This window comes from Bos indicus, chromosome 3 (genome assembly GCF_029378745.1).
Source record: "Bos indicus isolate NIAB-ARS_2022 breed Sahiwal x Tharparkar chromosome 3, NIAB-ARS_B.indTharparkar_mat_pri_1.0, whole genome shotgun sequence".
Classification (NCBI taxonomy): Eukaryota; Metazoa; Chordata; class Mammalia; order Artiodactyla; family Bovidae; genus Bos; species Bos indicus.
The window spans coordinates 99,093,159-99,116,751 of NC_091762.1; the positions used below are offsets into that span (position 1 = coordinate 99,093,159).

At 51.3% G+C, this 23,593-nt stretch overlaps 1 protein-coding gene and 1 long non-coding RNA gene across 2 annotated transcripts; one reads left to right on the forward strand and one right to left on the reverse strand.

The window, feature by feature from the left end:
* The first annotated feature begins 9 nt into the window (after window positions 1–9).
* On the forward strand, window positions 10–15,911 carry LOC139182248 (uncharacterized). The gene is made up of 3 exons (XR_011565896.1): window positions 10–401; window positions 12,177–12,262; window positions 14,111–15,911. It is a non-coding gene; the product is annotated as an uncharacterized lncRNA (long non-coding RNA).
* Window positions 15,912–16,530: 619 nt separating this feature from the next.
* On the reverse strand, window positions 16,531–17,569 carry FOXE3 (forkhead box E3). Its single transcript, XM_019957515.2, has one exon. The coding sequence runs from the start codon at window positions 17,567–17,569 to the stop codon at window positions 16,622–16,624; it is 948 nt and encodes a 315-aa protein (XP_019813074.2). The 3' UTR covers window positions 16,531–16,621.
* Window positions 17,570–23,593: the final 6,024 nt, after the last annotated feature.

Consider the following 23,593-nt stretch of genomic DNA (forward strand, 5'->3'; position numbering starts at 1 on the left):
CTCGGCGGAGGGGCCCGGCGGGAACAAACAGCCGCCGCCGCGGGAGCGCTGCTCGGGTGGCCGGAGGCAGATCCTCCTCTTGCCCGCAGATCCCGCAAACGCTCGCTCTCTGGAGCCGCTGCCTTCAGTGCGCTCAGCCCTGGATGGTAAGGGTTCACGCGGGTGCCAGCTGGAGCTGGGAGCAGCAGCGATAGTCCCCCATCCGTCATCTCCCCAAAGCAGCGCTCGGGCCACCGAGGCCGACGCGCAGTTGGAGCCGCACCAGCGGAGCCTGAGACGCCGGGACCAACGCCGCCGGAGCGGGACCCGAAGGAACCCGAGCGGCTTCCGGCCCAAGGCGAGACGCACTTAAGTGATCGCAAGGAGCAAAGCTGGCGTTCTGAGCCTCGGGCCTCGGAGAGGTGAGCGATTCTGGCTGCACCCCTGTCTTCCCCTCCAAGGCCTGGACCCCGCCACAAGGGACCCCTTGCCACACCGCGGGACTCCAAATGGGGGACTGTGTGCGGGCAGTGTAGCTCCCCAGGGAGCGCGTCGCGTGCTGGTTGCCCGCTTTCCGAAAGCTTTTCTGGGGCGCTTCGTTCGTCTTTCGAGAGCGCGGACCGGCCCATCGCTGAGTTTGCCTGTATCCGATCTTTTTCTGTGTTGGTACCCGTTTGTCTCACTCAAGCTCCGTGACTGTGTTTCTCTAGCTCTCGGTGAATCTCTGCCTCTGTTTTCTGTGGAAACCCTGCATTTATCTGGATTTCTCTTCGTCGGTCTGAGAATCTTTTACTCAATTTCCCTGTTTCTCCCACACCCAGTCTCACTACAGAGCCACCTACGTTCCTTCTCCCTTCCCCCTTCTCTCGCCGGAATTGGAGGCTCTACCGACAGGCAGCACAGAGACCTCTGTCAATGAACCCTGACCTCAACCGCAAGCCAGTGTTGCTTTCAGCTTTCACAATCCTATGCACACAGTGTTGGTTCCGTGCTCTTTTTCTCATCAGCTGGGTTCCTGGCCATACCGTAAGGACTTTTCTCCTGGCCTCCCTCCAGCAACCAGTAACTCCCAATTCAGACTGGGGCCGTCTCAGCCTCTGGGGGTGACAGGGGAGATGGGCACTGGACGTGACCAAGTACAGAGCCGTGGACCGGCTGCTGCCCCGACAGCGCCCCACAGTGGTCAAAGCTCAGGCATGCAGGCCGCGAGCCCAGCTGCGCTCAGCTGTCTCAGACTGTAGGACTGTCAGCTAGTGATTCTCCACTCCTACCGCCGCCTCAGTTTCCTGCTCTAAACAGTAGTTAAGAGCAAAGACCCTGGAGCCAGCCTGCTGGGATCCCAGTGCTGGCTTCACTCCTTACCTGCTCTTTGTATTTTGTGTTTCTTCCTCTGTAAAAATGAGGTTAAAAACATCCACCTCCTGACTAATATGTAAAAGCCACATCACTCTAGGCTAGATACAAAGGAGGATCTTGAAGGCACTTTGCAGACTCCTGGGGAGAAAGGGGTTTGGAGCAGTGTAGTCTCCCATCTGGATCCCATACCCGCTTCTAGCCCTGGGCTGGGTTACACGGCTGCTATCTATTAATAGTCCTTTCCAGTGACCCTACTGAACTAGGTTTTCTGTAGATAGTACTGGGGGCAGAGTAGAAGGGATTTATCCACCCTGCAGGCTATATCTCAGCAGGGTCATGTGAGAGTGGATGAAATCTTTCACCCAACAGCAGTCTCCGTTCTAGTGTATTCCACAGGTGGGACAACAGACACCCTGGGTTCAGTGGGACTCAGTCTCCTACAACGTGAAAAAGCATGGCTGGGTGCAACCCTTGTCATGGAATCCTCATGATAAGAGTTCTCCATCCTCCCCAGTGATTCAGCTAAGAGCAGAAGAGAGTGGAAGGCAGCTCTGGCTGCTCATATCCTGTGAGAGCAAGTCTGCCAGTCACCCCCATCTGGGACTTCAGACCAAGGGGAACCACCTAGTGTGCTGGGTCCGCAACAAAGACTGTCCTTGGGAAAAGAGAAGTGCTCCAGTCCTCAAACCATAATCAAGAAATTGGACAGAGACTAGTGGCCCTGGAATCAGAATTTCATAGGTGTTGTGGCCCCCCAGGAAGCAAATAAAGGCCTTGGGGACAAGTATTTGCATGAGTCCAGATGAACTCACATACCCAGGGTTGCTAGATTTACCAGGTTTATTTTATCTGGCAAACCTATGCAATCTTCAAGCTTGCTCATTACTACAGGGACCTCTCACTGACACTCACAGACACCCCATACCATCCACCACATACACAGCAGCTCCAACCCAGCTGAGCTCTGGTAATGTCTAAGTAAATGGAAAAACAACAGCTGCAACATCCTTCTCCATCTCACTTTCTAAATGTCCTTATTTCTAAAATGGCAAATATGAATCAGCAGCTTCTTTCTTTGCCAGAACTCTCTCCTGGTTCCCCTCACTCCAGCCCCCTGCCCAAGTTCAGGGTAAAACTGACTGAGGCGTTTCAGGCTCCAGTCAAGACTTTACCTCTCTACAGAGCAGCTGCAGCCATCAGCCCACACCTCTGCCTGGCCCTGTTTCACCCTCCATTCTGCTGAGATTCAGGTCAAGGAAAGAAGACATGCCCCCCCCCCCCAACTCTGTTTTGCAAGGTGATTCTTAAAAAATCCTCCAGATTCTTCAGAACACACAGTTATAAGAGTGGAAACAGTGCAAGGAGATCATGTAACTTGCTAGGCTTTTTGAAGGGCCCCTCCGTTGGGTTGGGCCCAGGTGCCCAGGCTCCCAGACTAGAACTCCTCTATTTATTCAAATAACGCTTCTTAACACCTGACCCAAGCTCCACGCTTGCCTGGGGAGGTGTTTCTGGGAGCTTCTCACTCCTCCCAAAGCTCTGGCCAAATTTGTTTTGAACAATGCCAGGAATAGGTGCCCTGGGGCTGGGAGAATGGCGACCCAATATTCGGGATTCGTTTCGTTTCCTGCCCTTCTCTCCAGCTTTTCCTGCCTGCAGGCTCTGCCTCTTCGACGTCTGTGGGTCGTGTGTGCGTCCTTGGGTGTGTCTGTCACTCCTCGCCTCGAAAACCTGGGTGCTGACAAAAGTCTAGGCTTTCAGCACCCATGCCTGCAGCCTCCAAGAAGCAGGAGGCGACAGATTGTGTGGGTCTTGGTTACAGTGTCACTGGTAGTTCTCAGCCTCTTTCCTCCATCTCATTATTTAGCCACCTTTCTCGAGCAGCCCAGAAAGGATTGAGAGAAAGCGTCGGGGCGGGGGTGGCGGGCGCTAATCCAGGGAATTTTCCACTCGGAAATGTTCGGAGCACCGACAGGAGGTTGTTGCTTGTTTGTTGCGCTGTGTAGCTATCAATAGCGTCCCTCCCCTTATGGCTCCTCCCTGCCCTTCTTCTGGCCCCTGTAGACGTGCTCTTCTCGGCTAGAGGGGAAGGAGAGATTCGGATGATTGTGAGAATATAATTGTCATCACGAAACCGGCCAGGAGCGGCGCAGAGCTCTCCCGCGGCCTTCCCACGGTTGGCGTGCTGTGAGCACGGAGGTCCGCCCCTCCATGCAGACCCGCTGCAAAGCGCCGCCTGAGCCAGGCAGGGGACCCCACGCTTGCACGCTTCTCTGATTTTACTCACAAACCTAGCCAAGCTACCGCGCAGCCACCCGCTCTTTTGGTCCCTCCCTGGGGCCGCAGCTCTGGAGCAAGACGGCGGTTGGGCTGCAGCGGGTCCATCTCCCCTTTCTCCTCCAGATCATCGCCTGCTCAAAGGCGGTCGGCTGTCTTGGCCCTTAGTGAGAGGCGGGAGACTCCAGATCGTGTGACCTGCAGGGGCGAGCTGCAGGCGGCGGGGCTCCACACACACAGGAGTTCAGGGAGAGCCCGGCCTCTCTGCAAGCCCAGAAGTGGCCGGGCCTCGGGCGGCGTGAGCTCTTTCACTCCCAGGCTAGCTAGCTCTGCACCGGCTCAGGGGTCGGTGCCTCTGCGGTCCCCCACACCTTGGGAATCCTCCGCCTCTTGGAGGAAACGACTTTCGCTCCTTCCATTGTGCACGGCCACCGTCCCCCGGCTGCGTGATGGGGGCTCGCGGGAGCACCCTCTGGACCCAGCCCTGGGCGCCGCGGAGCCTGTGCACTCCGGTTCGTTCGCGGGAAGAGGGTTGCGGGCTCTGGAGAGGGTGAAAAAACAGCGCGGGTCCCAGACCAGCCGCCGGATTAGAAAAGCCGGCTTCGCAGCGACCAGGGAGGACCAGCCGCACACACTTGGGAGATATGCCGCAGGGCCTGGGGAGTTGGAGACGCTTCCAGGTGTGTGGAGGCCTGGGCATCAGGTCAGAGTGCCTTGCGGAGTGCGTCCTGGGTCCGCGTGCGTGTGTCTGCTCCTCCGGGCGACGGTGGCTTTGTGTGCTCAAGTACGTCTCTGAGAGGCCGGCGCCGGTGCCGAGTTCTCCCCTTCCCGACCGCACATCTGGGCCGGGGACAGCCCTGGAACGATCGCCAGCCAGGTCCACAGCTCCACCTCGGGGCCCGAAGGGGTGCGACCTGGTCTCGAGCTGCAGACCCACTCCGGGCCTCGGCGTGACCCTCCAGGGAAAGAGGATGTGAGGGTGCGAGCCTGGGCAGGGGGCTTGCACCGTGGCGAGGAGAGGAGGGGCCAGCGGCCTCGCGCGGAGAGCCAGGAGGATTGCAGCGGCCACCTCCGTCCTATGAAGTCCTCGCGGCTGGCGAGGACCGCAGTGCCGCGGGAACCGGACGGCTTTCCGCAGCCCCAAACGGGTGGAGAGGGAGGGGCGGGTGCGGAGCCGTCTGAATGAGATCCCCTACCCTATACGCACGGACGCGCACACGCGCCGTCACGTTTAGCCTTTCGGAGCCCCAGGCAGGGTCACTGATCATGCCGTAAGTCCTAGCCGGGGCGAGTAAATATTGCTGGACCTGAGTCCTTTGGAGCTGCTGTGGAGCCGCGGAAGCCAAGCTATAGGGGACCAGCCAGAGTCCCGGCTCTGCTGCGCTGGAGCTGGGGACGGATTTCAGGGAAACAGCGACCTCTGGAGGAGCCGCGCAGACACACAACGAGGCAGGGACTGGACGACCAGGTCTGGGATCAAAGCGCCCCTTCCCCACCCCTGTTGGCAAAATCATTCAGAAGCTTATAACCTCTGGACTCCTCTTTGCACATGCTTGTTTCCTTTCACAGCTTGTACCCAAGCTTCACATCCTGGCTCAAATCCTGCCTTCTTGAGAGCCCAACTCATCTTTCCCTCTTCCTGCTCCGAGCTCCCAAGAACCTAAAGCCTGAAACCCTCGACTCTAGCGCTCTACCGCACTAGGCAACTAATCTTTCTCCAAAGAAAGGGTCATTAGTCCATCCACTCCACCCACCCTTTGCATTCCATGCTGGATGTGCTGTTTTCCTTCCTCCCCCTTCACCATCAGTAAATAAAGAATGAAATCATGTATCCCAAAATTGGACTGTCGATTTCAAAGTTCGTTTCTTAGATGAGGAAATTGAGACCCATTTCCAAGTCAGAAAGAGGGCTGACTTGCCCAAGGTCACACAGCAAAAGTGGAACTAGATCCCAGGTCCCAGCCCAGAGCCCTCTCCACTTCACCTGAATAGGAACAGGAAATGCCAGAAGGAACTTGTGTGTATGTGTGTAGAGATGGGGGTTGGGGCGGGGGGCTGTTCCAGGCCTGTTCCAGGATGGGGCAGTAAGGAGGGCAGGGAGGGCAAAGTTGCCCTGGAAGATCAAACTCTTCTTTCCCCTGACTCCAACCCAGATCAAGCTACTTTGAAGGGCTCCAAATTTCAGGGGTTGGCCAAGCGTCCTTACATCAGCAGGCAGGTCTGTTGGAGGCTGAAAACACTTCAATTCAGGCAAATACCACCCTCTCCTCTAACCTGGAAAGGGAGAAAGGGGCTGGTAATAAATACCCAGAGGGTGCTGCTGAGATCTGAGGTCAGCCAGAGAAGGCCTTCTGGTGCTTGCAGTTAGAAGGTTAAGGGAGAAGCTGGGAGGGTGATTGGCATGTAATTTGTAGGAGGCTCTTGTGATACCTGCCTGGCAGCCTGAGGCCTCCTCAGGGATGCTCTCCTTCTGGGCGTCATGTGCTTCTCTGCAAAGGCTACCAGGCAGCCTGGTCCCTGCCTGCTTGTCCAGCCTCATCTCTAGCTTTGGCACTGATTTGCCCTTTCTCACATCTTCACCTTGCACACAGCTCACTCCTCCTAATCCATCCATTTCAAATGTCAAGATTTCTGAGTTGCTTCCCCTCCCCATAACACCCCACGCTGGCCAGGCTGTGCAGAGCTCCTGCCTCTGTTTCCAAAATGCTAATTCCCTCTCGTCACAATTTGTTTTCTAGTCTGTTGCCCTCGCTAGACTGTGTACTCCTTGAGAACAGAAATTACATTGTCTTCATCCTCATCTTTCCTCCTCTACAAAATAGCGATAATAATTGTACCTACCTCATTGAATAGTTGTGGGAATTAAATGAAATAAGGCACTTAGCCCAGTGCCTGAAACTTTCAGAGAAGCTCAACAACTATTTCTTATCACCATCATCATCATTATTAAACACTACCTCCTGCCAGGCATAAAATCCAACACAGATACTCAGATAATGTTAGATATGTGGATATATGAATGAATAAATGAATGAATCATATGACACACTTCTCACTCTGGGACTCTAGACAAAGTTGTATCTAGCTTACACCATCACTAGAGATATGTGTTCTCTTACGACATTGTTTCTCCCCCATCAGTCCCCTTCCCTGAAGGAAGAAGAATGTGTATCCCCATCAGGGGGAGTTTTTCCCCGGTCCCTGAAGCCACTGGATTTCTCTCTCATGCTGTCTACCTCAGTTTCTTTCCTTTAAAATGGTTCTGATCAATCAAACCAGCCACACTTTGCCAGAATCTCCTAGGGACTCTCCATTGCCTATGAGACAAAATTCAATCTTCTTAGCATGGTGAGCTGAATGTGTTCAGTTTTGAGATGTCCCACCTCTCTGTTGGGTAAGATCTCCTGTATTCCATGTGGTGCTCCTGATGGGGCTGTTCAGTCTCTTTCCTCCTCACACTTGCCTCCAGGAGCAGACAGGCAACCTGGCTGGATCAAACACAGCATTGCAAGCCCAAGGTGATAGGCCTAGGTGGGACCTAAGTCAAGCTAATCACTCCTTCTACGAGATTCAATACATGAACTCTGAGATGCCAGGATATAAAGACTCTGGGCTCTGGGATACATGGACATGGAACTCTTGGGGGTTCTCCTTTTGGATCAGAAGATGAGCACGCAGGTCTAGCTGCCAGCAACCATCCTTCCTGTCGTGTGGAGAGTGCTGTTTAATATCAAAGTCCATCCACAGATGAAAACACCCCAAGGAGCCAGAGCTTAGTGACAATGTTGAGTCCTCCTCCTCTGCCTGAAACTAGAACCCTTAGACTTCACAGATATTCTAAAGATATTCCCCTTTCTGCTTAGTAGGTTGAGTCAAATTTTTCACAAGCAGCAGCACCACAGCAGAGAAGGATCCTGGGTTCCTGAGACCATTGAGGTGCCATGCCATTCTGAACTGCCTGCACAGACTTTTACGTGAAAAAGAAATAAACTTCAATCTTGGTTAAGCCACTGTTGTGGAATTTTCTTTGGTATGTAAGGTTGGGGAGGAGGGAATCAGTTGCTCACAGTTGAACTTAACCCTAATTAATACAGGGAGGGATGGGGGAATGTCTCAAAGACATGAAACCTGGTTTGGGAGGTGTTAACCTGGAGAATAAAAGACTCAGGGTTAACATAGCCGCCATCTCCAGATCTCTGAAGGGCTGACCTGGAACACAAAGACCAAGGCAAAAGGGGATCTGAAGGTTATAAAGAGACTCAATTTCCGTGACTCCATAGAAGGGAGAAATTCCATCATGGCTGTCCTTCAGAGATTCGATCTGCTACTTTGATGGTAGTGAGCTCCCCATCACTGGAAATGCATAAGTAGAGGCTGGATAATCACTGGGCAGGAATCTTAAAGCCATCCAGGTACAGCAGAAAGAGTACAGTTCTTAGAGCTGAGTTTTAATTATGCTGTCACCACTTACTGGTCTCAGACAAATAATCACTCTAAGCCTCAGTTTTCTCATTTGTAAAGTATCCAGGTAGCTAGGTTGGACACAGAGACCAAGGAAATTTCCTGGCACTACCTCTCAGGGATTTATGAAACTTAGTACTCCAGTTAGAGCCAACTAGGAGTCAAGACGCAGCAGCAGCAGCAGCAGCAGGAGTCAAGAGGTCTTGGTGAGGCTTCCTGCTCTCCTCTTCAACCTTGACATTTTTGAGCATGCCTGCTCCAACCTGCCAAGAGAATGTACCTCCCCTGGTTGTTCATGAGACTGGAGAGGAGCAGTTGTACCTGAGGCCTGGGATCTACTCCCAGACCTTCCCCTCCCTTTCTGTGTCACCTCAGATACACCTCTGAACTCCCATCCTCAGTTTCCTTATCCGACATGTGAGAAGTGCATCTTCTGGGCAGTCTGATTCCAGAATCAGGGCTCTTAACTACAGTATTGTGCCCTGTCTATAACTCCAAATGTGAGCAATTGACATTCACAGCAATAATAATTATCATGTTTCTGTAGAGCCTGACCTTACCCAGGTTCTTGCTCTTCCCAGCCCAGGTCAGTCTGGCATGGTGCCGTCTGCCGCATGAGCTGATGTCATGAGTCTGGGATGACCTGAGGTTCCCCGGCTGTGGAGGGACTTGGTTTCACCCAGGAGTTCGGCTCTCATCATCACATGCTTGCCTCTCACAAAGGGCTCTGCTTGATCTTCCCTTGTCCACTTCCTCCCACAAGGCTGGGGCTACTCAGATTTGGATGAGTAGAGGCAAGGAAATGAGAAATCAAAGGCCAGAGAGGAGCAGATCTTAAAACGTGATTTATGATCAGAAGAAGAGAGTCATGATTGGGGTCTGAACGGGGAGGGCCGGAAGGGCAGATGGCAGTGTCTGGCAGGAGGCCTGGAGGTCCCTACACCTGCCAGTGATGCCCAGGGTTTGGGGGCTGGAAGGGAGAAGGAGTGATCACCCTGCACAGATTGATGCCCAGGACATAGACCCACCCAGGGTGGAGGTGGCAAGTGCCCAGCCTTCCCAAATCTAGAGACCAGAACATCTTTGGGAAGGCCACTGGGGAGGAGGGCAGTGAGGTCTGAGTAGGTGAAATTCTGACCACAGTCACTAAAAGTCCTTTTGTTAAATAGAAAAGGGCAGCTGCCAAGAATAGGGGAGAATGGAAGATCTGGGAGGACTTCCTGGGGGAGGTGGAAACTGCAGCCCGTTTTTCTCTTCTAAAACAAATCCGTGGGCTGCTCATGAGCAAGTGCCTTTCAGAGATCTGAAGCCACCCTCAGCCCCAGTTGGCATCCAAATGGATCCTAGCTTTCTTCTACAGATTAGCTGCTCAAATCAGGTGCATACAAGGTGGCCAATAGGTGGCGCTTTTGTCTCCACAAAGTTAATGAGCGAGACCAGGGGAGAGAAGGAAGCGTCCAAGAGGGAGGAAGGGGCAAACTGAAAGAAAAAGGAAACCGGAACCTGTCACTTGGCTTGGGAAAGTAGCTTTCAATATCAGCACTGTGGGTGTGAGTTGAGGGGACACAGATATTGGGATGAGCTGAGGAATTTTACTGGTGTCTGGGGCTTTCCATCCAAGTTTCCATCTCCACTGGCCTCTCTCAGAGGAAGAGAATGACTTTGGAGTCAGGGGGACCTGGAGTCCAGTTCTGAGTCTGTCACTTTGCAGCTTGACCTGGGTAAGTCACTTAACCTTTATGAGCCTCAATTTCATCATCTATTAAGTGGAGCTAAGAATTCCAACAGGCTTCCCTGGTGGCTCAGATGGTAAAGAATTCTAATAATGCCATCCTGCATTCCTGGAATAAACTGTATTTGCTTGATCGTGCATTTTTATAATACACTACTGGCTTTAATTTGGTGATACTTCACTAAGGAACTCTGCTGCTTCTTTTGTATGTGAGAATGGCTATAGTTTGCATGTTCACTGCTTATCAGTCTTTGATAACATCATTAAGTAGATAGAATCGGATGACTTCCATTCTTCTTGTGTTCTGGAACAATTTATATAACTAGAAAAGTAGGTTCCTTAATGATTTGGAAGAACTCACTGGTAGTACTGGCTAGCCTGAGTGTTTTCTGGTGGGAGCAGTGGGGGAATGGTCTCTGGCAATGTTTTCTGCTTTCTCCTGTACTAATACGTCTGTTGTTTGTTTTAGTCACTAAGCTGTGTCCAACTTTTTTTGAGCCTGCCAGGCTCCCTTGTCCTTTCCCAGGCAAGAATACTGGAGTAGGTTGCTATTTCCTTCTTCAGGAGATCATCCCAACCCACAGGTCAAACCCACATCTCCTGCTAGGCAGGTGGATTTTTTTTTAACCACAGAGCCACCAGGGAAGCCCCTATTAAGATTAGTTACTCCTTAAATTAGTCAAATGAAACCAGATTGTCTACTAGTCAAATGCCCTTGACCCTCAAAGTTTCAGAGTGGGCATGTGAAGTGAAAGTCACTCAGTTGTGTCCAACTCTTTGTGACCCCATGGACTGTACAGTCCATGGAATTCTCCAGGCTAGAATACTGGAGTGGGTAGCCTTTCCCTTCTCCAGGGGATCTTCCCAACCCAGGAATCGAACAGGGTCCCCTATGGGGCAGGCAGATTCTTTACCAGCTGAGCTATCAGGGAATGGGCATGAGGCTGTGATTAAATGGGAAAGTGTGTAACCTCCATGGAATAGGATGGTTCTAGCCAATGGCTGCTTGTTTCTGTACCTTTGTACTACTTTTCTCTACCACCGCCATTACTGCCACCAAGCCACCGTCCTTTCTTGCCTGGATACTGCAGTAGCCTTTTAATTGGTCTCCCCACCCCACCCCAGTTCCCCTTTAACAGCATATTTCGGGCTATGAAATTTCCTTTCAGACTTTTCCTTTGACTGCATTGTATGGATTTTAATATGTACTATTCTCACCTTTATGATTTTATAGTCTGTAACTATAGTTTTCCTCTAATTTTAGAGTTACTTAGATAAACGACTTAAATCTTCAAGTGCTTGTTTCAAAATCTGGTCCAAGAACATATTCTTATACAATCACAAATTTATGAACATTTTTTAATATTATGTTTTTGTTTCAACAGTAATCTTAAACACATTCATTTAAGCATATTGTGGATTACTTAAATGACCTCCTGATATCATTGGTATCCGAAACTTGGTATTTAGAGTCTTCATTTGCATTTATTATCAAGGAGTTCTTTAATCTTGAGATAAGGTAAAAAATGATATAGGCTTGATAAATAAATGCAGTGTTTGGGCCTGTTGGTGACATGGCCTGCTACATGAAGGAATGCTTGCACTTCATTCAGAAGAAAAAAAAATAATGGATGGATTTAGCCATCACACGGCTCAAGGCACACCAAACCCAGAGACCTACAGTGGGCCGTCACAGTCACATTCACGCTACAAGTGTTTCATTTCAACAAAACAATGTCTTTTTTTACATTTGATTAATGTAATGAATTTGAATTTTTATTTTGTAGCTCTGTTTGAATTTCATTTATTAAAATACTTTGTTTTACAGTTATATAAGAGATACAAACCTGAGGAATTTACACCTGCTTGTACTAAATGACATTATAATAAAACATTAAAATCAATTCTGGGGGCCCACAGAGCTTTATTCCTTTAGGAGGAGACCACTTTAGCCTCCTATATCCTGCAAAATCCTCCCCCTACCTCATGCTGCTGCTGCTGCTACGTCGCTTCAGTCATGTCCGACTCTGTGCAACCCCACAGACGGCAGCCCACCAGGCTCCCCCATCCCTGGGATTCTCCAGGCAAGAACACTGGAGTGGGTTGCCATTTCCTTCTCCAATGCATGAAAGTGAAAAGTGAAAGTGAAGTCGCTCGGTCGTGTCCGACTCTTAGCAACCCCATGGACTGCAGCCCACCAGGCTCCTCCGTCCATGGGATTTTCCAGGCAAGAGTCCTGGAGTGGGGTGCCATTGCCTTCTCCGCCCCTACCTCATACTTCTAGGTATTTCCCATGGGCTTAAAACCAGCCAAGCCAGTCCCTAGAAGTAGAGGGTTCTCATGTGGCCCATTTTTCCCTCTGCCTTCCCAGGTGAAGCACAACCCTGAAGATTACCTGAAGGAGCTTCTCTACTGACATGCTGGCCAGTGTCCTTGCCAAAGATGTCACTTTCCTAGGTACTCAATTTTCTATCTGCCAGGGTGACAGTGGCCACTTTCTTGAGCTGAATCCCACAGGCTCTCTAAGCAGCTCGGCACCATTGAGGGCCCAAAGTCATTCTTTCCGGGGGCTCCAAATCCCCCTAAGTCAGGAAGCAACCCCTCTCAGCTCACCTATGAGTAACTCCTTATTCCTATAAGGAACTCAGAACCGTTCCCCTAGCTTAACTCTCCTACCCAAACAAGCATCCTTCATTTCTATAACACTGAGCCTCCCAAGTTTCCCAGTAGATAGGTAGGGTAGGCGGGAAGTGTGTACTGAACCCAAGAAACAGTCTCCCATTCCCCTTGTTCTCAACCACCCGTAAATAAAGTCTACAGAACACAGCTTTGACACAATCATTTAATTGTCAAAGGGCACACTTAGCTTCTCATGCTAAAATAATCATCTTAATTTCAGATAATGCAAAATTTTCCCCCAAATTGACCTCGACTGAAACAAAGAAATAAACCAAAAGGGAACATTGGAATCCCAGGAGCACAGGATCCAACAGAGGATAGAGATGGAGGGAATTCCAAGGCAAACAGTAAAGGGAGATTTCAGGGCCTCATCTGGGCAGCAGGCATGGAGCACAATCAGCCCAGTCTGAAGCTGGAGGACAGAAGGCTCTGGGAGAGAGGCCCCCGGGAAAGGAAAAACACGACCAAAAGCGATGACAGATTTCCTGATAAGTTTGATTCATGAAAAACTATGCTATTGGAAGATATGGGAAGATTTAGCCACAGGTATAAAGCTAAGCAAATGAAAACAAAAATGAGGCAATAACTCCAGGAAAATTCAAAGTTGCACCAAAAGAAAAAAAAAAAAGGAAGAGTAGTCATGGTACACTAGCAACTTATTGGAGAACAAAATTTATATGGCAATAGTCGTGTAAAAGGGCTTCCTTGTTGACTCAGTGGTAAAGGATTTGCCTGCTAATGCAGGAGATGCGGGTTCAGTCCCTGGGTTGGGAAGATACCCTGAAGAAGGAAATGACAACCCAATCCAGTATTCTTGCCTGGAGAATCTCATGGACAGTGGAACCTGATAGGCTATGACACAACTTAGTGACTAGACAAGAAGAAGTAATGTAAATCCTAGAAGCTAATTTAACCAAACGTTGGTAATTTCAGGTGGAGTTGGGAAGAGATAGAGATTTAGAGGTAAATGATCATCTATCATAATAGGAAGTTAATCATTTCTGTTTTAAGAGAGAATAGTATAAGCATGGAAATAGGAAAGCAGATCCAAAAGAGACAAATATGAACTGAAAATAGATGCTTCTAAGAAACAAAGCACAGGTCCTAAGGTCTTTGATTGCTATTTGACTTGCTAGGTTATATGATTGTTTCAATTTAATAAAAACAAAACTCAAGTGTTAAAAATGTATCTTCAGAGTAAAGATGATATCAAGTTTTCTATAAGAATGAAGGAATAAGTATTTGCTTAACATTTCTGAAGATTATTCAAATTATTTGCTCTAAAAAGAGGGTAGAGGAAATAATATTGAAATCTCACTTCTAGAAAAAATAGTGTTTGGTGCTATAAAGACAGAATTGAATTAGGGCTTTTGCTTTGTTTTTTCAACACCTCCCAAAGTGTCAAAATTCTTAGGGTGCTCTATGACACGAACTCTTTCCAGACAATGAACTCTGTAAGGGCATAAACACTCTCATGTTTGTATCCTTACTGGTCTCAGAGCCCAGCGTAAGGTCTGGCACACAGCCCTCCCTGATGTTGAAAAAGGAAAATTAAAGAAGCATTTTTAAAATAAAATCTTTCTGACTTTCTAATTCAGTATTTACCTTTCTGGTGTTTCCATTCAGACATTTCTCATCTCGTCCCCACTATTTCAAGATCCCAGGGACAGAGACTTGTATGGCAAACAAGATTTGAATTCAGAATTCAAGAAGCACTTCCCGACTTCAGCCAAGTAAGAAGGATCCTCTTCTTCCTGTCTGTGGAAATTTCTTGGATTTGGAAGGACTTTATCATGAAGTTCTGTGAGGCAGGAGGACTGTAACACCATTTGGAGCAGAAGCAAGTATGCATTTTGATCTCCGCGGTGCTCTACTCCTTAGAGAACTGAGGGCGGGATCTTCCCTACCTGTTTGGCTGCAGGGAGGGGCGATTTTCTCATTGGACCAATGGGGACTTAGTCTCCACCTCCACGTCTTTCAGCTCTACTGCAGATTAGTGCGAGGACGGCAAGTGAGAATGGGTAAGAAGGTGCCAAAGTACTGTCAACCCAATCATTATTCAGTAAGTCAGGCACAATATTAGACGCTAGGGATTCATTCATTCAGTCAGTCATCAAATATTAAGTGAAGGGCTGTTATGCATCAGGCAAATTAAATCTGACTTGCCCAAAGGGGTTAATAGCTGAGGGAGCAGGGTCTGTCCAGAGCGTTTCATACCAGACTCTGCATACCTACTGCCCTATCCCCAAAGAGGGCCTTCCCTGCCTTCTCGGATTTCTTGAACCTTTCTCCTCTATGAGCTGCTTACTCTGTGCTCACCCTCCATCGCTGCCCCAAGAGCTTTAAACTCTTGTATCAGGCACGTCCAACATGCAAATCACGTTCACCCTGGGCTCAGACACACTGATCCCCTCCCCCGCCCTTCCCCACACCTAATTCAGGCCCCAGTAGACTGAGAGCCCTGGGGCAAAGGAGCTGGGAAAAGCCTGATGCTTAGAGTTTGGATCAGCACCGGGAAGCAGGGTAGGGTCAAAGGCCAACTCCCTCTCTCTCCTGCAACTTCTGAATGCTCAGTGCTGCCCTGTCCTTGGTGCTGGGGACACTCATGAATCAGCTCAAGTCCCTGCTGTTCCAGCTCCCATTTCAGCAGGGGAGTTAAGATAGGGTGCAGAATGCAGCTCCAGAAGTTCAGCAGGGCATGTATGGTTCTGCAGCCTGGTCCCACTCCTTAAAGTAGGGAGTAGCCTTTTAAACTGAGCCCCAGCCTTGGCAGGGTTCCTTTACTCCAGAATACTGTGCATGCTAATCACCCTGGAATTTTGTTAAATTGTGGAAACCGATGATTCAGTGGGTCTGAGTTAAGATTCTGCATTTCTACCAAGCTCTTAGGTACCTGGACCACAGTTTGAGTGGAAGGCTGTATGGTACTTGTCTCATTTCTCCGAGAACTGATTGATAATGTCTCTTCCTCACTAATTCATAAGCTCAAAGCATGGATCTTGCCCATTAGTTTAGTGATTATATTCCCAGTGCTTGGCACATTCTGTGAGTGCTTTTTGGAGGAGTAGTCGTTGCTCCCTTATTTATGGGAGCTAGGACTAATCCCACACAGCAGACAAACCCACTGGTCAAATATACTCACCTGCATGCCCCATCTCTACCAGCTTCTGCAGCAGGTGATGGATGGCATTTCATCAGGCCTACTATGAGCACAGCTATGGCTGAATCACATCCTAATCCTACTTCATGAACTTTTGCCTGGTAACTCACAAGGGGCTCACCCTATGCGGCAACCCAAGATCCTGAACAGAATTCCCCTACTGTCTCCCCAGACCACTCCCCCAAGTCACCAGCCAGCACACCAAGCCCAGAGGAAAGTTTCTTCTTTTTAATTAAACTAGTTTTAATTAAAAATAATAATAATCTAGTAAGTCTCAAGTTTTTCAGATGATGGGGCAGCCCACTAACTCCTCCTGAAGTCAAGGTGTTACTTGTCTCAGAAATGAAGAGCTGTCCTGGGGTCTGGAGGAGCTCAGCCAGGTTCCAGTCTGTGTCAAAGGGGTGTGCTCTCTCAGTAGGAAATAGAGCGGACAAGTAAGTGGGAGTGGGGGATAAGCTTGTGGGGGGAATGAAGGGACAACAGCCAGGGAGTCACAGACCTAGGAGTCTGGCCTCTAATGTGTTATTAAAACAAAACAAAACAAAACACCCAGGGGAGGTTAAAGACCAGTTGGGAGGTGGTTTGAGATCGAAGGTCTGACTTCCAAAGGCTTGAAATTCACTAGAAATTCGAGGTGGGGCCTCACAGGTGGTTCTCCAGATCCTCAGACATGGGACCCAAAACAGTGCAGAGGTCGGGGGCGTGCCCAGATGAGGGCTCACAGTGGAGGGAGAAGAAATGCGGGCCTTACAATTCTGAATGGGGGATGGGGAGTTAAGTCCAGTGGAGAGATGGTGCGAGGTTCCCCAGGGATGAGGGACAGCGGCGGGTGAAACAGGTGTGCTCAAGTCCACGAGGCAGAGCTGGGGAGCTCCGAGGTGCGCTCTAAGGCACGGGGACAGAGACTGGGGCTCCCAGGCAGCGCCCCTTCCTGGGGAAGAGGGGCCCGGGCCGCCCCCCGCCGATGGGAAGGGGGCTCACAGGTAGCGCTCCAACCCTGGCGCGTAGCCCGGCGGCCGCAGGTAAGCCTCCCCCGGGCCGAGGGGGCCGAGCGCTGTTCCCGGCCCTGCCAAGGCCAGCAGCGGCTCGGCTGGCAGCGGCCCGGGGCCGGGGCGCGTCGCGGGCAGCCCCAGGCGGTCGGGCGGCGGTGAGTAGAGCGGCGGGGAGGCGGTGCAGGGCGAGAAGGCGGCGTCGGGGGCCGCGCAGCAGGGCGGCTCGGGGGTGCCCAGCCCCGTCAGCTCGGGCGGCAGGCTCACCAGGCTGTCGACGCTGAAGAGGCGCGCGGGAGGCGCGGAGCCGGGGCCGGCTGGGGGCGGCGGCGCGAGCAGCGCGGGCCCGGGGCCGGGCGCGTAGGGCGCGTAGGGGAAGGGCGGCGGGCCGGCGGCTGGCGGCGGGGCCGGGAGCACGGGCAGCTCAGCGCGTTTGAAGCGCTTGCGGCGCCGCAGGAAGCTGCCGTTGTCGAACATGTCGGCGGCCGCCGGGTCGAGCGTCCAGTAGTTGCCCTTGCCCGGGTTGCCCGGCTCGCGGGGCACCTTGACGAAGCAGTCGTTGAGCGTGAGGTTGTGGCGGATGCTGTTCTGCCACTTGCGCGGGCTGTCGCGGTAGAAGGCGAAGCGCTCGGTGATGAAGCGGTAGATGGCGGCCAGCGTGAGGCGGCGGCCCGGGGCGTGCGCCAGCGCCATGGCGATGAGCGCGATGTATGAGTAGGGCGGCTTCCCGCGCTGCAGGGGCCGCCGCCGCCGCCGGCCCGGCCCGGGCGCCGGCGCGGGCTCCGGCTCCCCGCGGCCCGCCGCCGCCTCCTCGGGCTCCGGCCCGGGCTCGGCTCCGGGGAGCGGCGACGGCGGCGGCCCCGACGGCGCGACCGAGGGCGGGGCCGGAAAGCCCGAGAAAGCTGCGGGCGGCTCCATGTCGCTGCGCCCAGTCATGGGAATGCGGCGGGCTGCCCGCGTTCTCGGAGATACCCGGGCCGCTGACCTGCCTTATATGGACACGGCCCCCTCCCTCTGTGCCCCCAGCCAGGGGCGAGGGCTCGGATGTTCTCCGCTGGCCAGCGCCTCCCCCTCTAATTTGCCTTCCCAATCCTCTTACAAGGTTGACGGTTCTCTCCCCCATCCCCAACCGTTCACCCATCCCTTGGCTCCGTCCCTTTGGGTCAGTCTTTCCCAGACCCAGCCTCATCCCTCTCCATCTCCATTGGGTCAGTCTTTCCCAGACCCAGCCTCATCCCTCTCCATCTCCCTTGGGTCAGCCCCTGGTCCAGGCCCATCACACCAGACTCAGTCAGCCCCCTTCCCTTTCCACTCTTGCCTCAACCTCCACCGCTTTGGGTCAATGCCAATCACAAATCCATCCATTCAGAGCACTCTCTGGGCCCCCTGCCCATCCTACTTCTCTCAGCTAAGTCCTGTCCCCTCTGTCCGTCTCTCCTGGTACTCCTCCTCGTCCTTCCAATCCCAGCTGGGGCAGAGATGAGAGCCGCCCAGAGCCAACTTGCCAACCCTCAGCATCCTAATGCTGTGCTGGTCAAAGAGGTGTCAGACCCACCCCAGGACATTAGACAATGGAGAAAGGTAGGCTGGGGGGAAGGGAAGAGCAGGAGGCAGGCTTTGTCAGGGGAGGATATTTCCTGGCTCCAGGGTTAGCGTCTCCTCTCTCTGCTCTCTCCCCCACAACCTTGCCCCATCCAGGCCAGTAACCTTTGAAAAAAAAAAATTGTGAAAAGCGATCCAGCCAGCAGATTTGGGAACCGGAGAACTGATTACTTTAAATCAAGAGCCCCCTAGAAAATCTGTAATTTGGAATTGCCTTCTGGCTGCCTCTTCTCCATGCATCTTCTGTTCTAGGAAAAAAGTCTCCCTTTTTCACACCCTCATGTCATGCACCCTGGGAAGATCCACAAAACACAGACGCACAGCCCAAAGTTCCAAGAAGCGGTTACTGGTTCAAAGAGAGACCCCCCAAGTGCTTCCACAGACTGGAAATCTGAGAGAGCTGCTTACTGGCCCAAAAATGCCAGACTCACGTCTCACTGGGGAATGTTCTGGCGGGGTGTGCGCATGCTGTCTCTTCAGTTGTGTCCGACTCTTTGGGACCCTTTGGATTGTAGCCCACCAGGCTCCTCTGTCCATAGGATTCTCCAGGCAAGAATTCTGGAGTTGGTTGCCGTGCCCTTCTCCAGAGGATCTTCCGGACCCAGTGATTGAACCCAGGTCTCTTGTGTGTCCTGCATTGGCAGGTGAGTTCTTTACCACTAGTGCCATCTGGAAAGCTCCAGAAATGCCAGACTCACAGCTCATTGGGGAAGGTGGTGATGAGGAGGTCCCTTATTCTTTATTAAAATCTATTTGTAGGAAATACCACCACCTACCACACTGTTCAAAAGAGATGTAACCCTGAGCCTATTTCAGGAAACTTTTCCAAAGTGACAGGAAAGCCAGACATGGCTTGGAGGGAACTAAGGGATAAAAGAGCCTTGTCTTAAAGAGGCTTGTCTGTCTTAGAGCTAGGCAAGTTCAAGGGATCAGGGCTGAGACTAGGTAAGACTATGGAAGTGGCCCAAATTTAAGGGAGTGCTCACTCTCAGGGTGATACAAGTGCAGGGTCAGCATTTAAGAGCCAGTGCCTCCTTAAATTTGGAGCCCTAGGTGTCTCTCCCCAGTTTCGGCTGCTGTGGAGGGCCCCTGGGTACAGATGATCAAAGCTAGCTACATCAGCCAGAGGGCCTAGGGCTTCAAATTCCAAACTCAAAGCTCAACAGCCCACTCTCCCAGCTCCAATCTCAGCAGATAATATAACAGCCACCATTACTGAGCATTGTGTATGTGGTAAACACATACATTAGCTCACTTAAATGTGAATACCTTGTGAGGTCGCACTGTAATTATCCCTGTTTTGCAGATAAGGAAACTAAGGTTTTGAGAGGTTAAAAGACTTGCCTGACTTCACAAAGCTAGTAAGTGGCAGGTGGGATTAAACCAAGAGTTCAGTGCACCAGCACACCATCATACCATGATATTTTAAAGCTGAGACTATTGAAATAATTAACTCTAGAGTCCTTCCAGCTCTCACAACTTCATCTACAAAATTGGTGCCTAGCCTCTCTCTCCTGACCTCTAAGTCAGCATATCCAAGTGTCCATTTAACATAACCCTCAACCCAGGGCACCCCCAAATCCATCTTCCTCCCCATCCTGCAGTCCAAATCTCAGCCAATGGACCCTTTGCCCCTTACCACCCAGATCAGAAATATTGGGCATCATCTCAGGCTCCTCCCTCCCCCATCACTCCCCATATCTGAGCAATCCGCAAGTCCTGTCGATTCCACATGGATCCAAATCCGTCCTTCCTTCAGTTCTCGTGGCCTCCGTTTCACCCACATCATTGATCGAGCACTTCTGTGCCATGTCCTTTGCCAGTGCTCAGGGGAGACAGAGTGAAGAGATGGACACCCAGACAACTACCAACCACTTTGAGAGAGACAGGCAGAGAGGACCGAGAAGCAGAGAGGAAGGAGAAGATGACACAAGAGAGATCTAGAGACAACCACCCTCCCACCACAAGTGAAGAATCAGCCTGGTTTTCACACGAAAAGACCCCACCTCGGTCCCCTCTCCACCTTGCAGCCTGCTGCCTGGCACAGGCCTTGGGAGCATAAGATGGTGCAGCCACAGTGAACAGCTCACCAAAGAGGAAGGCAAGACGGGCAGCTGCAGCAGCAGGGAGCCTGGCTTCAAGAGCCGAGTCCAGGGCCAATTGCTCGTTTGAGCCTCAGTTTCCTCACCTGCCAAAGAGGGACCATAATAGACCCGCTCGGTGTTGTTATGAGATTCAAATGAGATCATGTATGAAAGTGCCTGGCCCACACTGGCACCTGGTAATAGACTTTTTAAATAAGAGATTTATTTTCTACTACACACCTGGCATTTCTGGTATTAAACCAGGAAGGGCAGGAGAGAGGCAGAGCCACAGAAATGGTTTTAGCACCTGCGTGTATTCAGCCAGGTGCAGCAGAATGCTGCAGCTATTCTCAGGCAGGAAACCAGAGCCATTGTCTCCCCTTCCCTTAGGGCTGAAGCCCCCCTCCAAAGACCCCTACCATAGCCTCCCGGGGTCGGGAGTAGGTTGTGGGAGAATGACTCTTACTACCTCCCTTGGCAGACTGAAATTTTCTTGTATTATCAATTTTCCAGTCCATGTGTAAAGTCTGGGACATATAGTGTATGTTGGGTAAGTGATACTGAATGTATGGTTGGCTGTGCCACTCTTGGGGAGAGTGGGGGCAGGGAGCTGGGCCAAAGGGGTGAGAACCCAGACTTTTCCAGTTCTCTGTGTCTGCCTGGCCCCCTCCTTTGGGCCTGCTTCCCGGAGCCAAGCAGGCCGGTGTCAGGGGGTGGCCCAAGGGCTAATCCTTGTTTTCAGCGTGGCTGGGCCCTCTTTTCACAGGCCCTGGGCCGGACGGGATGCGGCTGAGCATCCGGGCATAAGATGGCCAGTGAAGGCAGCCCCTTTCTCATGGGCCTGGATTCCAGGCGGCCCAGCGTCTGAGTGGAGCCCCTGGGGCGGGAGGAACACAGTGGCTGGGCTGGGCAGGCCTTTGTCTGACCATGCTGGGTGGATATTCAGGCTGGCAGGAGGGATTAATGGCCAGGGATTGGCCCTGGGGCCGGCCTTCCCACTGCCCTTTAGAGGCCAAAGGCCCAGGTCAGGGCACACAGTGTTGATGGCTCACTAGATAGGAGTGGAAATTCCCACCCTGTCCAAAGCTGTTAGCGTCAGCCCCCAAGGCTCCCTGCCCCCAGCCCCACCTCTGCAGAGGCACCATGAGCCAAGAGGGGCTTCGAGGCAAGGAGCAGAGGGTGGGGGCCAGAGCTTCCCAGCCACTCTGCCTGGGAGAGAGGGCTGAGGCTGAAAGTTATCTTGGGTCCTTGCTCCAAGATTCACAGCCACCCTAAGAGGGCCCCCAACTTCCTCTCCAGAGCTCTGGAGAAAAAGAGCTATGTTAACCCAGTGAGGGTCCAAAGGACCAGCCTGAGCTGTCACTAGGCCCTGAAAGGCTTCCTAGGATATTCTTCAAATACCCTAGTTTGACGGAGAAGTCACTGGCAACCCACTCCAGTGCTCTTGCCTGGCAAATCCCACGGATGGAGGAGCCTGGTAGGCTGCGGTCGCTAAGAGTCAGACACAACTGAATGACTTCACTTTCACTTTTCACTTTCATGCATTAGAGAAGGAAATGGCAACCCACTCCAGTGTTCTTGCCTGGAGAATCCCAGGGACGGGGGAGCCTGGTGGGCTGCCATCTATGGGGTTGCACAGAGTTGGACACGACTGAAGTGACTTAGCAGCAGCAGCAGCACCCTAGTTTGAGACCACTTTAGTCATTTATTCCTAAAGCCCTCCATCACAGCTGCCACAGAACCCATAGCCCAGAGGCTGAAAAGGGGCTTAGGAACTCAAGGAATTCTTGGAGACACCCCCACCCCAGCCCTGACACCCAGGGATCCCAAGGGCTGCTTCAGGGCCTCTTCCCTCTTACCTCTAACACCAGAGCTGCCCAAGATACTGCTCCTTCCTCAGAAGTCAGGGGCAGAGAGTTGCAGCCTGGTGAGGGGGCATGTTGGGTGCCCAGTCTGGGATGCCTTTTCTAACCAGGCTGCTCCTGAACCAGGGATGAAAGGAGCAGCCCCACCCTTACCCACAGAGCCTGAACTCTGCAACACTTTCTGGGCTGAGTGGCCTGCACCAGCCTTGGAGAACGGAACAGGGGCAGCAGGCCTGACTCTGGAGAGAGAGCATTAGAGAAGAACCCAGGAGGAGGCTGCCCCTCGTTTTGCGTCTTCATTCCTCAAGCACTCTCATTCAGCAAATCCCAAGCACCTGTGTCTAGACTGTCCTAGGTGCTGGGTCAGTGATGAGCCAGACTGTCCTCTGCCTTCACTATGCCCTGGAGAGGGCAGCCATGCAGCCACTGCCCATACAGGGTGGTCAGTGTGTGATACAGGCAGAGAAGGGATGGTAGGGGCACAGAAAAGGGAGCCCACCCAGCCTGGCAAAGCCAGAGGGCTTCCTGGAGAGGGTGGAAGTCCAGCTGCAGGGGGGCAGGCCCAGGCTGGATGAGGGCTCATTCTCTGTGCCCCCACCTCATCTCATCACTGCACTTACTGAATTCCATGCGTCTGTCTCCTGCATTACGGGTACTGTGTCTCACTCATATTGGAATCCCTGGCACTTAGTATAGTGCCTGGTACAAGTTGATAGTGGATAAATGTGAATCAAATGGTCAGAAGGATGGCTAAGTACTGGGACAAGAAAATCGAGGGTGCAAAGACGAGAGCATATAGTCCCTTCTGGGAAGTGCAAGACTTTCAGTATTTTTCTACGAAAAATGAGATGAGCTCAATATCCATGACAACCTAATTGGGCAAAGAATTTGCAAAAGAATAGATACATGTATGTGTATAACTGAATCAGTTTGTTGTATACCTGAAACTAACACAATATTGTTAATCAACTGTGTGCTCCAATATAAAGTAAAAAGCTAAAAAAATTGGATGAGCTGAATACCTATAAAATTCTTAGGACACTGCCTGACACATCAATACTGCTTGTTGGCTATTTTAACTTTTTTAAATTATTATTTTCAATAAAGCTTTAAATTATTTGCTTATTTTAGTGAAAACATTGAACTTTTGAATACATTTATTAATAGAACATAGGTCTTGGTAAGTGGTACCTATGACTCTAACAGCTTTTCTAAGATGAAGAATATGTATTTTTCTGACAAAATTTTGTGAAAAAGACAAAAGTTGTGAACCAAATAATAATAAATATTGTAAAGCATATCAAAATAAGCAGAGCAAAAATGTGATGAAAAAAATCACTTGGTCTTTTAGTAAAAGTTTGTTATCTAAAAACACTATGAACTGTTTTTTGTTGTTACTATTATTGTTT